The sequence below is a fragment of the Cylas formicarius genome, unplaced genomic scaffold, assembly GCF_029955315.1.
Source record: "Cylas formicarius isolate icCylForm1 unplaced genomic scaffold, icCylForm1.1 PGA_scaffold_3__17_contigs__length_32017465, whole genome shotgun sequence".
NCBI classification, from domain to species: Eukaryota; Metazoa; Arthropoda; class Insecta; order Coleoptera; family Brentidae; genus Cylas; species Cylas formicarius.
In genome coordinates, this window is record NW_026844326.1 from 20,754,278 (window position 1) to 20,768,540 (window position 14,263).

Consider the following 14,263-nt stretch of genomic DNA (forward strand, 5'->3'; position numbering starts at 1 on the left):
TTCTTTTAATATGCCCGAGAAATCTAACCACCCCCAGCGGGTTTGTGTTTCTATTTTATTTTTATTATATTATTTCGACGATTTTCTTACGACCTCCGACATATATATCATAATATATAGGGAATCCGTTTAAATTGGACCAAATAAACGGATCACAGTTTGAGAAAGGAAAGTTTCTTTGATATTGGTGAAATTTTTGGGGCTTGCCCGCGGAGGCGAGATATACGCAGTCTATATATTAAATAATTTATTATAATAGAATTGCAATAATTGTATATTGCCATCCTCAAAATAAATTTCTCGTGAACTGGACTGCTAACAGTCTTGGAATAGCTTTCAGCTGCTTGAAGGGAAAAAAGTCACAAGAACTCAAGTTAAGCGACTAAGGAGGCGGATGAACCACAGGAATATTTTTCCAAACAAAAACTGGTTTATTGAAATTGCTGTTTTTCAAAAACCTTGGCTGGCCGTTTCGCCTTGAGTTAAAAACTCTTTGTGGACTATGCCGTGGATAGTAATAAAACAACTCATCAATCGAATCCAAAAAGTCAAGCCATCTTTCCCCTCTTGATGTCATTTTGGTCTTGCGAATGTTTTTTGGAACCATTTTTACCCAGATTTTTCTCATCCTCAAATGTGTCCCTGATCATTCTTACTGCCAACCGAGATTCTGTCGACATTTTGATCGACAGAATCGGTATTGTATAATTGTCCGATATTTCAAGCAGGTTAATCTAATTTCATAACCAATACCCTCCATTTCCAATATCGACGAATGAGCTACCAATATCTAGAAACAAATTTATCGAATTGTTTTCCGCTACCGAAACGAAGCGCTAAAATAATTTATCAAAAACAAACAGTGGTTGGACTTTTGGCTCGAATATTTATTTGGGCCAAAACGGAGCGGGCGGCCAAATGCAAATGGCCAACGAAGGAGAGAAGAGGAGGACGAGGAGGAGGTAGGAGAAGAAAACGCGGTCCGCATCCGGAATAATGTCTCGGTTAGATTAAGCCAAACTCAAATATTTAAATTCCCAAGCCTAGGATGTTTAAACACAGGGAAATTTTATTTGGACAGCGCCGGAACTGGCTACGGCAAATATGAACGTAGCGGCCGTTTTGTAATAAAATTTGAATTCTCCGGCTCGGAGAACTTTATAATGAAACTGATTTCGGTTTAGTGGAAAATGTGCTTTGTTACCGCGCATAATGCAAGTCCGGCCGGCGACTTTGGTTCGAAATAAAAAATGAGCTTCGAAATTTTTAATAAATCTTTATTTTGTGCATTTTGTATACTGAATATTTCTGTTTGTCCTACGTCATAATAGCTACAGCATTGAGGTATTTGAAGTCCATTCGTTACAAAGAAAGAGTAATGAAACGAGAATCGGACCAAAGTTGCTGAAAAAACATCAAACAAAAATGGGCATTAAAAAAAAACATCCTAACAGCTATCATCTTAAAACGCCACTTTTTAGATCAGCTTTTTCTAGTCGATTTCGATGAAATTCTATCAGTTTTGATGTAATTTTCGATACAATAAGTGCCTAAGCAAGCATGGTACGATATATATCTTCGGTGATGTCAAAAATCAGTAAATAAATGTAAAACGTAATAAACAAGTTGGTGTAGAATTTAGCTGTTTATGTTATTGTTTATTGCCACGTATAAAAGCAAAACCATTATTTTTCTGTAAAATTACCACGTCAGTTTCGTTTCCCACGGATCCGAGCGACTTCGGCCATTTCCGGGATATTACTGCACGTGTTTGGAAGCAATCGGATGTTTTCTTCAATTTTACCGCGCGGCTTGAACATTGACGTTTCTCATTTCTGACGGCTACATCAATTCATGTTGTTTTGCAAAACTATTTCCAAAAACTAACCATCGTAGAAAAAGTATAGTGTGTAACACGTTTGGTAATTTTTTTTTCTACTCCTGTCTGTAAAATGCCTAATTACTCACCGATCTAGCGTGTGGGAAAGGTCACTTTACCACGTCAGTTTCGTTTGACATGAATCCGAACCACTTCGGACATTTCCGGAATTTTACCGCACGGATTTGACAGCAATCGGATGTTTTCGGAGATATTTCCCACAATTTGAATTTTGACGTTTGTCAATTCTGACAGTCATGTCAGTGAATGTATTCACGTTGTTTTGCCCGAAAAACTAACGGTCGTAGAAAAAGTGTAGTATGCAACACGTTCGGTAAGCTTTTTAAGTCACTCGCTTATTAAACACTCGCTCCGCTCGTGTCAAATAAACTCATGAGTCAAATGCCGTTTACCGCACTTGTTGGATAATATACTCTAAGCCACTCGTGACTCAAATGCCGTTTACCACACTTGTTGCATAATATACTATTGTGTCCAGATTATTGTAAATGACACCCAAATAGCCAACTCGCATTTATATATAAATATTAAGTTTTAGATTAAGAAACAAATGGACGTATACCCATAGAGACGAAATTGATTTGCATATGCTTGACTAACATAACAAAAACGGTCCTTGTATTGGTTATCTAAAGGCTGCCTGGGTTATCCATGTCTACCAATAAAGTTAAAATACAGCCAATGCAAAAGCACATAAAACACGTTCGTTCAGCGCATTTTATATTTAGCCGTAAACGTATATACTCCGACATAATGCACCACTTAAATTTTATAGCACCCCTTGGCGGTCATAGTTTTTGATGCGTTTCCGGGGGATATACAAAATGTGCGCTTCGCTATTTTTAACGCTACGGACGCCACTGAACTGACAAAAAGTTGAAGCGAGGAGAAAAAAATTCACAACAAAATGTTTTTTTATTTGAGACATTGCGTTTTCCTTATTTTTCGACGTTGTTTCTAGTAATAAGGGGTTGTTTTGGCTCTAGCTTAATTAATATTATTGACTACCTTTAATTTGAGATAAAGGCAACTAAAACTACGATTTTTTCTGTCTCTGGACATTTTCACATTTCTTGCTTCATTTACGAGGTAAGAAAAATGAAACAGTATATTATGCAGCAAGTTTTATAAACGCAATTTGACTGAAGAAGAATGTATTGCAGCCACGTCTGCTTCCTAAAGACTCGCGCGTACGCAGGAACCGGAGCGACATCAGACAAGCTTCTTCTCGGGAAGACGGCTCGAATGTTCCCTACCGCAAGCAGCCCGTTCGTTCGCTGAAGTCAGTGGAAACGAGAAGTCGTGTAACGCGAAAATATAATCAAATCACTCAGTGAATATATTCGTGCTGTTGCTTTTTTGGAAATTTGTGGCTAAAGTGCTGTTTATAAAGCCTGTTGCATTATATACTCTTTTTTATTCACAAACAATAGAGAAGTGCAAAATGATCAAGCACCCCTTTAAGTATTGTCGTATATTTTCTAAACACCCTGTAGCACCGTATCTGTCGTGATATTACTCCACAGAGGCAATTAGGTTTGTTTTTATAGAGATTTACGAAATTTGAATGAGCCAGAAGATATTTCTTTTGAAAACGATGTTTCTGTTTTATTATTCTGTGGAACGAGTCAAGCTATATAAAACGGCATAATGAACTCCATTAGCTTTATTAAAATGTTCTGTTCTCGTCGGAGTATATTATATTGAATCCGCGTGGTTTTCATTCCTTTTGTCTTGCCGGTTGCTTTTGGCGGGTTGCTCTGCCGAGTTTTCTTTTTAAATTCCCTGGCTCATTCGGAGGTAATTATGTAAGAATTTGTACAAGGAATTTGGACGGTTTATGAAATATCATCCTCGTCAAAGAACCCGAATAGTTTTTAATGTTAGAAGTTCAATGTTTACCGGAGGATTATCGGATTGAGGTCATATAATTTAATGAGTGAATCTCAAGATCGAAGGACATTGCAGCGTAGTATTCGAGAAAAGTAGCTTTTAAAATTTGATATGAAGTGCCTCTGCATATTTCGAAGAGAGAGAATAGTGACAGCGTGAAGCGTTTGTTTAATAAGTTCAAATAGGAAAAACTGATTCTGAAAAGAATACATTTTTGATAATATAATAGAATAAATAGCAAAATATAAATAAATAGGATAGGATAGTACTTTGTAGAAATAAAAAAATATATAAATAATATGACAATATAACGTGGGAAACGTTTTGCAAATGGATTGGAATATAGTTTTTAAAAAAGATGAAGGTTCCATCTGAGCTTGGAAAGTAAGAATTATTAGTTAATTAAAAGAAAGAACTAGAAAGTTAGTATCAATAAACATTAGGCCATCTCTCAGACAAAATCGTCAAGTTTATAAGATGCTTAGTAATAGGCTGTACTTGTTTTTGAATCCTTGAATGTTTTAAGACATTAGGTACAGGATTATAATATTTATATATATTGTAGGTAAATGATCTTTCAAACAGTTTATAAGTTACCTGACCGTATTTTCCAATCTTGTAAGCATATGTAAGATAGGTTTTTTTAGACTCTTTGAATTCTGTTCGCGCCCTTCTGAACATACATCTGCGATTATATACCTGAGATTTTAATCTTAAATTTGTGTCGATGATCACCCCCAAATTTGACGCATTTCAAAACAATCTCCAAAATTTTCTAGCATTTTTTATTCATGATCCTCTGCTTCAAATACACAGAAAAGTTGTATGTCATTTGCGATTAGACTAAGTTCCAATAATATTGTAACAGACGAAAAAGAATGACGGTTATAAACTACAATTTATTCGAGACTAAATGTCAATCTATAGAAATTATCAGTCAGTTTGGCGAAACGTAGCAGTTTTTAAGTAATTATTTTAATCCAGAACGGTACATCTGACAAAAAAAAGAAAACTATTCAGGAAAAATATTCCCCTGGAAAAAATTCAGCGTACGCCATTTTTCCTTTAAAGTTACGCTATACAAATCGCCGACCGACTGCACAGAAGAATCTTTTCGCAAAAGTTACGACGTTTAGACGTTTACAGGAACGCCTTGTAAATAAAAGTTGACTGGTTAATGAGGCGAGAAGACAAAACGAGACGCGTTATTAACGAACGAAAAACGGGGCCCTGGAGGGACGTTTTCGATATAACTTCGTCGAAGAGGCCCAAGTAAATAAAAATAAAAAATGACGCGAAAGAATAATGGTCCAAAGTGCGCTTATAAAACGGATATAACTCACATTTTTAATATAGTGAGTCTCCCAATAAATAACGAATTGTCCCTGTACGGCAGAATTGATATACGGCGCTACCTACTGTTATTTATTTAACATACTTTTAAATAATTGCACTACATACTTCGAAATAAACCTCTATCATACGGCATTACATAAAACGTAAATGGCGCGAATCTGTATGGTCCTAACCTTAAAATAGAATACCATAGAACAATGTTTAGAAAAGTACACTACACCTACCTGCAGCTATGTGTAGCTACGAGTGTCTACGGTGATTAGGGTGCCTTAATTTTAAGCACGACTTTAATTTTGGTTAGTTTACTTTTGCAAAGTGAATGGAATTCATTGTTACCTTCGAAATTTTCATTTAGTTTCCAAAAAAAAAATATCGATATGACCTCCACTTTTTTGTCATAAGATGTCGTATAATAATATGGTTGACTTTCCTCCCCTAATGCATGACAATTTATGAATATTTTTCCCGTCGTATATATCTCGCGGGTCCCATATTTTTTGCCATCCGCTGAGCATTCGACCAAACCGTCGGGATACGCAGACGACACGGTCCGAAATATCGACACGGACACTTTTATTTTTCCGCAATAAATTAAAGCTTCCGCATCGAAACTGTCGAATACCGGGGGCAGTATGCAGACGTGACTTCGGTGTTACGGCCGCAGCCCGAAAAGGCTGATAAATCACACGCCGCGTTTTAAAAAAAAAAATCCCCCCGCCTTTATTTTGTTTTTCGTCCTTTTTCTACAGGAATTTTTCGAAAAGCTGGGCACCTACGACGAAGGCTTCGACATATGGGGCGGCGAGAACCTCGAGCTCTCGTTCAAGACGTGGATGTGCGGCGGCACGTTGGAGATAGTGCCTTGCTCCCACGTCGGCCACATCTTCAGGAAGAGGTCGCCGTATAAGTGGAGGAGCGGCGTTAACGTGTTAAGAAGGAACTCGGTACGATTGGCCGAGGTGTGGCTCGACGAGTACGCCAAATACTACTATCAGAGGATTGGTAGGCAACACTTTATATTTACACTTCAGGTGGTTCCTTAAATGCATTATTAAGGGTCAGTCTCTCAATGTAAAGTTTAAGCCAAAACATCAGAAATCCTTTTTTAATGACCCGCTGATACCTGATAATTATTTTTCTTTAAAAAAATATTTCCATTAAAATTCATCCAGAGCGTTTTAAAAACGACGTAACAAGAAAACGTTTGATGACGTCATGATGCATTAAATGTCAGCCGATGTATGAAGTGTTTTTTATAGCATATTTGTTTAGTAAACGCCATTTGAGTCACAAGTTTATTATATTACCGCACGGCTTGAATTTTGAAAACGTGCCCAAAAATTAGTCGAATCAAAAGTATAGTGTGCCACAGGTTTGGTAAACTTTTTAAGTCTCTCGTTTATTAAATACTCGCTCTGCTCGGGACAAATAGACTAGTGAATCAAATGCCGTTTTCCTACTCTCGTCTGTAAAATACATAATTAATTACCCACCGATCTAGCGTGCGGGAAGCGTCACTTTACCACGTCAGTTTCGTTTCCCACGAATCCGAGCTATTGCGGACATTTCCGGGATTTTACCGCACGGGTTTTGGGAGCAATCGGATGTTTTCCGATATATTTCCCACGCTTTGAATTTTGACGTTTGTCAATTCTGACGGTCATGTCAGTGAATTTATTCGTGTTTTGCGAAAATGTACCCAAAAACTAACGGTCGTAGAAAAAGTATAGTATGTAACAAGGTCGGGAAACATTTTAAGTCACTCGTTTATTGAATACTCGTGAGTCAAATGCCGTTTACCGCACTTGTTGCATAATATACTTTTGAGCATTTCTATTAATAATTTCAATTACGACTGATGAAGGATTTTTGAAGGTCCAGTCGTTATAAACCTAGTTGTGGATGCTTTTTAGTATCTGAGTTTTATTTAAAGAATGACTTGTTTACATCGGCAGAACAACGCGGCATTAAATGTGTTCGCGTGACAATAGTGCATCGTGTTTTCTATGTACTTTGAGTTAGTGTATTTCAATATTTGGCAGCTTTGTTCCAAATCTACAAAACAAAACATTTCTAGCAAATAAAAAATTGGACCTATTCTTATAATGTTTGAACGCCTTATATTTTGATTTCTAGCAAGTCGATATACAAGGTGGTTCATAATTATTTTTTTAAAAGGCAAAACATTGAAATTAAGAATTGGAGATTATCTTTGTTCGTTAGTAGCTAGTTAAAAGAGTCGTTTTTTTTTTTTTTAATTTTGGCAATATCGTTTCCCCGAGTTGGATACAGATTCCAACATTTGGTGGGTGGTGGGGTAAGCCTAGAGTATGCATTAAGTATACAAAATCGTTGTGTCGAATGACATTATACTCGATATTGTATCCAGTACTAAATAAAACTTTCGTCACTTGATGTTTGAATGTTCATCGAAGTGGGGAATTTGTGCAGGGCAACCACCTTAGCACGTAGCATCTCCACCAGATAAGTGCATTTTTAATTAAGAATATTTTTTTCGTTTAATCTCAGGTAACGACAAAGGCGATTTCGGCGACATCAGCGGCAGGAAAGCGTTGAGAGAAGGGCTGGGGTGCAAGAGCTTCAAGTGGTATCTGGATAACGTGTATCCGGAACTGTTCATACCAGGGGAAGCTGTCGCTAGCGGCGAGGTATATATACTACTAGATTTTATTTTTCTAGCAATCCAGTTTGATGGCATCAATTTTTAAATTTTTAAACTTAAGAACGAACTACGATATCAAGAGCGATCCACAAATTACGTCTCACAACATTTTTCTGGCCAATTAGAGCCCTAGAAGTTCTGACAGTGAAGTTATAATCGCGGCTTAAGGTGATGCCGTTTTGGTTGGATTATAAAGAATAATTATAAAAGAAGCAACAAAGAAAAAGTAATTTTATTTTTCGATTTTATTCAGTTGTTTGCAAAAATGAAAACAAACATCCTTTCTTTTAAGTTTGATGAATACGTACGTATCAATCTTTGCTTCATTCCTCTAAAATAATCCGATTCCAAATTCGTGTGACGTAATCTATGCCTGTCCCCCACCGCATAATTAGATCGAAAGGACCGAACCAGGAATTATAACTAGATCGCCAATATTTCACGATTAAATTCTGTCATGTAGATACGCAACAAAGGTTACGGAGGCAAGACGTGTTTGGATTCGCCGGCCCGCAAGAGCGACCTACACAAGCCCGTCGGACTATACCCTTGCCACCGACAAGGCGGCAACCAGGTAATTCTACTAATCCGGCATTGAACGTTGTTCCTTTTCAGGTCGCGAACGACTTGAGCGTTTGCCTGGATTCGGCCGCAAATCCCGACGATATACACAAACCTTTAGGTTTGTGGCCGTGCCACGGTCTGGGCGGTAACCAGGTAACGAGTCTTCACGACAATTTGAGGTGTTGAAGGGGATAAATATTAACCAGTAACCGGTGGAAGGAAGAGTGTACATATGGTCCATAACAATGTTTTTCACGTCGCTACTGGTTTGGGTTACTCCCACCTTCCTCCGTCTTGATTACCACTATGTTCTTCCTAGTTTATGTAAATAGGAGCGCCCCACCCTTATCTGGTAGCAAAGGTTCTTCTTCTTCTTTATTTCAGTTGACCACGACCGGTAAGCCAAGGTTGGAGGCGTTCTTCTTCTTTACTTATTTTGAACGGCAATCATCCATCTTCTCGATATGAAATCATTCGGCTTTCCAATTGGTCCTTTTTGGCTTTGATAATCCGCTGTACATGCGTATTGTATCTAAATTTCGAGTTGTCTTTTTGACGACCTGTTTTTTAATTTGGGTGCGAATGGAACTTTTGAAATTATGATTAAAATGAATCACTTCTAATATTCTTTTAATCGATAAGAAACAAAATTGGGAAGTTAAGTAATTAATTAAACATTAAACACGTACTAAAATTAAGATTAGACCAAGAAATGTTTGAGGGTCATATATAACAAAACTTCGACACAGACACGTGTGCTAAACGTGAGTTTTTCCACAATCGTTAAATACAATATTTCTCAAAAACAAATTACTTTTTAGTTAAATAGTATAAGCAAGCGGCTTCACTTTTTATACTTACAGTTTGCAAAAGTTACACTCGGGGTATGTATCCAATTATACCCAACTGCCAAGATGTGCCAACGATTGTGGAAAAATGTTATTTTTTAAGTGTCTGCCGTACGTTTGTCGGATAGCTAGCTGAGCGATTAAACGTCGAAGCCCCGATCGGATTATTGAAAAATGATTAGAGAGAAAGGAGAAAACATTTAAGCCAGGTTCATCGGAAACCTCCGCCGAACGCGCGATCGGCTGCCATTTTCATCCCCGCCCGGTAATTGAATTAAATCGAAACCCTGTTACGGTTATTATATGCTGCCCGGTTCACCGTTTTATTAACGGCAACGTATAATTCGGATCAAAATAAATTAGTTGGGGCTATTATAAAACTACCTTCTCTTCTCTACTTTTAATGATTACGGACGGGATTTGATTTTGGGAGATTTAATAAACGATTAAACGTTCATCAAACGGCCGGGATTAATTCTATTATCGACGAGTCCATTTTAATTAAATTCGTTCGTGTACCGTTGCTTTGTGATATTTCTTCGATTTTTGAATCGTAACTCTTTGAACTCTGATACAGTGCACGTCGGCAAAAATTTTATTGATACATATAACATTTTATCTGCAAAAAGAATAAAATGCTCTTCGAATTCGTCAACAGGACACCAAAAAAAAACATAGTCTATACCCGTCACTCGCGGCGAAAACATAATCCGGAATAATAATGTCGACCGAATAATGCTGACGATAAATGGAAAGTTTTGAATAATTCATGTATCCCATACAAATTCCTGTCTGCGCGTTGGCTGTTCAATTTTCATTCGTTTTGACAATGTTGTCGCGAGTTTCAATCAAAACTAATTATTTAAATGGGAAAAAACCGATCAACAAACAGAAAAAGGCGATATCGCGAGTGAGGCGGGCGGGTTCTTAAAACCTAAAACGAGGTTATAATAGGTTCAAAAATTTGACAATTAAAAGATCTTCGTGAATTTGTTTGAGGAGTTTTTGATAGTATAAGTAACAAAATTGTTTATGAATTTGTTCACAAAAATTCTGTCTTCTACTTTGTTAAACTTTCGATTAATTCCAACGAAACGGACTTTTCCCTTTTCTTCAAATCTCGTCTTACTGGTTTTCATGAGAGCAGTTAAAATTCACTTTACCGTGCGTTGATTTGCCGCACAAGTTTCAAAATAGTATTTGGACGGTAATTTCTTTCGCAGAACTTAAAAATCGCAATGAAAAAGGTATACTAATCACATATATCAACAGACTCGGGACTCTTTGATGCAAAGACGTTGATCGCAAAACCCACACTCACCGAAGCTTCCAAATATCGAAAACACAAAGGGGCGCTTCCTTTGATGCATTTTTAAACCCCTTTTGACTATGGTCCTTGAATGTATAATGCATGGAATTTGCGCGCCAATTGGAACGAGCGCGAAAAAATAAAACCACAATGGCAATTTTGTTCTTTGCCAAATGTTCGGCGGACGGCGTTGATAAATTCTAATCTATCAATACAACTGCCTCAATTCCGTTCTATCTTAATTTTCCTAGTGTTGGTAGCGGTATTAATATCTTCAACCAAATGCAAAATCAGTGCTGACGAAGCTTGTTATTCCCATAACGGTTAGGTTTGTCAATGAACCGAATCCAGGTGAAGCTCAAAAAACATAATTTTGTATTGACACACCGCTAGCCTGGACCAAGAAAACTTCTAATTAGGACACCAAGCGTCAAGTAACAGTAGCAGAAATGTGTGTGTGAGTGTCGAAAACCGACAAATTTTGTTAATCAGAAGTAAAATTATACTTACGTCTCGCCCCACGCCTCTGTGCATCCGATCGTATATCAAAACATTCGCAACGGTCGGCGCATCACTTTTGTCGCTAATTGACGTAATTACGAAGATAAATCGCTTCAGAGGATGCATTAATTACAGCCAGTCACGCATAATTATGCCTAATCGCGTTATTATTACGTAGCCTGTATGATCAGATAGATATAGTGGCTAAATATCGAGCGGATCGTGTCGAGAAAGTTGGCATCGGGATTTTGTTTATTTAGGTTAGAATGTCGTTTTGGAAAATAATAAAAGCGTTCTTGGCGGTTCGCGTCCACAAATGCATCTAATGTCAGGGTCACGCGAGAGCCAGGTACAATAGTATTTTTTAAACATTTCGGAGTATTTTAAAGGTTCGCTACGCAGCTTATTTAAATGCAAAGCTTTTCCGCTTTGTCCATTACTGGCATATTCCGATTTTTTTACTGTTTAAAATTCATTTTACTAGTAGTAAATACAAAAATAAAAAAAAAATCCATTCTAGCGGTCCCCACTGTGCTCCGCTGGATTAAAAAATGTTTTTAGGTTGTAAAAATTTAAGTTTATTTATAAAAATGCCGTTTACTAAACTTTTTGCCTAATATGCTAAATACTAATAACATTTTAATGGGTTGTTATTATAAATAAATTTCGTCACAATTTTTTTATTCGTGATTTTTAATAAAGATGAAAATTGAAAATGAAAATTTCAAACGCTCCAATAGAGCATAAAAAGTGCAGGACTTACAATAGTCGATGAAAATGTTGATGTCTAGTTTAGGGACACCCTGCCCTGTACATAGCTGTATTATTAGTATTATTTTCGTCGATAAACTAACCTCTAAACACTTCCTTGACAGAGTAACAGGTGTGATAATTTTGTTACCCATTTTTGAAATATACAATAAATATATATAAAAATAATAAAATATAATAAATGATAAAAGATAAGTTCAATAACTTCACCCCAAAGTGTGTCGATTTTGGCACCTAGTTTCACAAATCAAGCTGAATTCGAGGTCAATGTCTAGATGTAAACAAATTCTCATAAACTTCACCCCAAAGTGTGTCGATTTTGGCACCTAGTTTCACAAATCAAGCTGAATTCGAGGTCAATGTCTAGATGTAAACAAATTCTCATAATTAATAAATGCCAAAGACATTACATCCACAGCAGAGCTCAGGCAGGTCATTAATACATTTCTCAAAACAAGGCAGTCAAAAAAAATACAAACTCCTCTCTCATGACTCCTGTTCAGTAAATACCTGCAGTTGTAAATCCTCAAGCCATTCTTATTAAAATATATTTATGAATACTTGTGTAAAAAGTATTTAGCATCTACCTAACTTAAATAATATTTTCAGTTTTGGATGTACAGTAAGGCGGGTGAAATCCGACGAGATGAAGCCTGTGTCGATTACAGTGGACAAGAAGTCATCCTATACCCCTGCCACGGAAGTAAAGGCAACCAGTATTGGGATTACGATCCCGACAAACAGCTCATACGTCACGGTAGCAGCGATAAGTGTCTGGCTATCAACGAGGCGAAAAATAAATTAGTCATGGAACACTGCAACCTGGACAGTGCCCACCAGAGGTGGTCCTTAGAAAATTTCGACCCGAGCAAACTTTAGTGAATCCGCGCGTGTAGGTAAAACGTTATGACGACGAACGTCTAATCACTAACGTGAAAAGTTTTCGATACTTTGTCGATATTTTTACTCTGTGGTGCTCTATTTGTTGACGATTTCGGCCCGTGATGTGATGCAAATTCGTTAAACGAACATATCCACTTTATTTCGCATATCGTTTCGCATATCAAAGCGTTTTATTCGAAGAACTACGCCATTGAAAATTTTAAACATTCCATAAAAGTATTGGTTTTATATTATTATACGTTTTTGAAAATATATATATAAAATGAAGTATTCTGTTCAAAGCTAAATGGCGAGCTTATAGAACAATTCAACGTTCTCGGAAATCCCCTCCCCCCCCCCACCCAAGCCCTTTGGTGACGCAACAAATCGCCACAGGGTGTTTCAAAATTCAGTACCAAGATTTCAGGCACATATTTTTCCGATAAACATGTGTCCGCAAATGCTTCGTGGCACATATATAAAACGTTAACATTGTCAATATTTTTTCCTTTACATCTCTTGCAGCTTTTGAGGTCAAAATTAAAGCCCTCTCCACCTGAACTTTCTTGGATTTATTTGGATACTTTTTAATTTCTTGTAATTGATTAGTAGTGTCTGCCGCCATTACAAAGAAAAAATTAAAATAAATTTTCTTTCTTCTCGGGCTTCGCTAATTTTAATTCAACTATTAAATGATGGTCATAAGTGGTTTTCTTATTATTTGAAAGTTGTTTTAATTCGTTTAGGAATAAAATAGAAAATAAATCAAAAAGTCCAATTTCAATTTGAAAACTATATTCCCAAAATCTGCGTACTGAATTTTGCGACACCGAAAAGGTATTTTAAAATTATTTCTGTTGTCGAAATGACGAAAAATTTATAAACATTCCAACAAAAAATTCTTTTCGCTAGTTAAGACTCATTGAAAGTTGAAACTGAAAAATAGATAAACAGTTGGAATATTTACATCTGTTATTGTCGAATTTACCAGTGTGATTAAATGCGGCAATTTTTCTATTGGCACTTGGTACGCCCAGAAATAAGGTTCACTAAAAATAAAAAATCTTTCAGGTAATGCCTTCATCGATGGAACGTAATTGTTTATTAATTCCTAGCAATAATCCCTCAAGTTTAAAAAACAATGTTCGTTTCGAACGAAAAATTAATCACTTTATTCGTTAGTCACTTTTAAATGTGATATTCTTTGTTGTTTATTTTAATATGGCTTGTTACTTGATTTTATGTCATTTTTGTAAGGCTCAATATCGGTTAAAATGGAAACACTCTTCCTCGTGCATTGGTATTCAGGCGAATAGATTTTGCATAAATTCATAAAAATATCTTTGTTAGGTTAAGAAATAGGTAACGGTGAGTAGATCTCGCGCAAAGAATTTGGATCTATTACAATATCATCGGCGCCATTCGCACTTATACAGTGCGAAGCTGTCACATGTATCATATTCTACATTTTTAGTATTTATACGATAGACATAAATAGGCCAGTGTATTGTATTTTTATAACGTGCCTTAATTTTTTGTGTATATAACGATGTTAA

General features: G+C 36.6%; 1 protein-coding gene across 2 annotated transcripts in view; it reads left to right on the top strand.

Moving 5' to 3' along the window:
* Nucleotides 1-14,262, top strand: part of LOC132698942 (putative polypeptide N-acetylgalactosaminyltransferase 9) — a 111,566-nt gene extending 97,304 nt beyond the window's left edge. The window contains exons 7-10 of one of the 2 annotated variants that reach the window (XM_060665283.1): nucleotides 5,899-6,151; nucleotides 7,679-7,818; nucleotides 8,448-8,549; nucleotides 12,435-14,262. In XM_060665283.1, coding sequence (XP_060521266.1) covers nucleotides 5,899-6,151; nucleotides 7,679-7,818; nucleotides 8,448-8,549; nucleotides 12,435-12,704 — 765 coding nt within the window. In that variant the 3' untranslated portion in view covers nucleotides 12,705-14,262. Of the gene's footprint in view, nucleotides 1-5,898; nucleotides 6,152-7,678; nucleotides 7,819-8,295; nucleotides 8,407-8,447; nucleotides 8,550-12,434 lie in introns of both variants that reach the window. The other variant, XM_060665282.1, reaches the window with a different exon arrangement.
* Nucleotide 14,263: the final 1 nt, after the last annotated feature.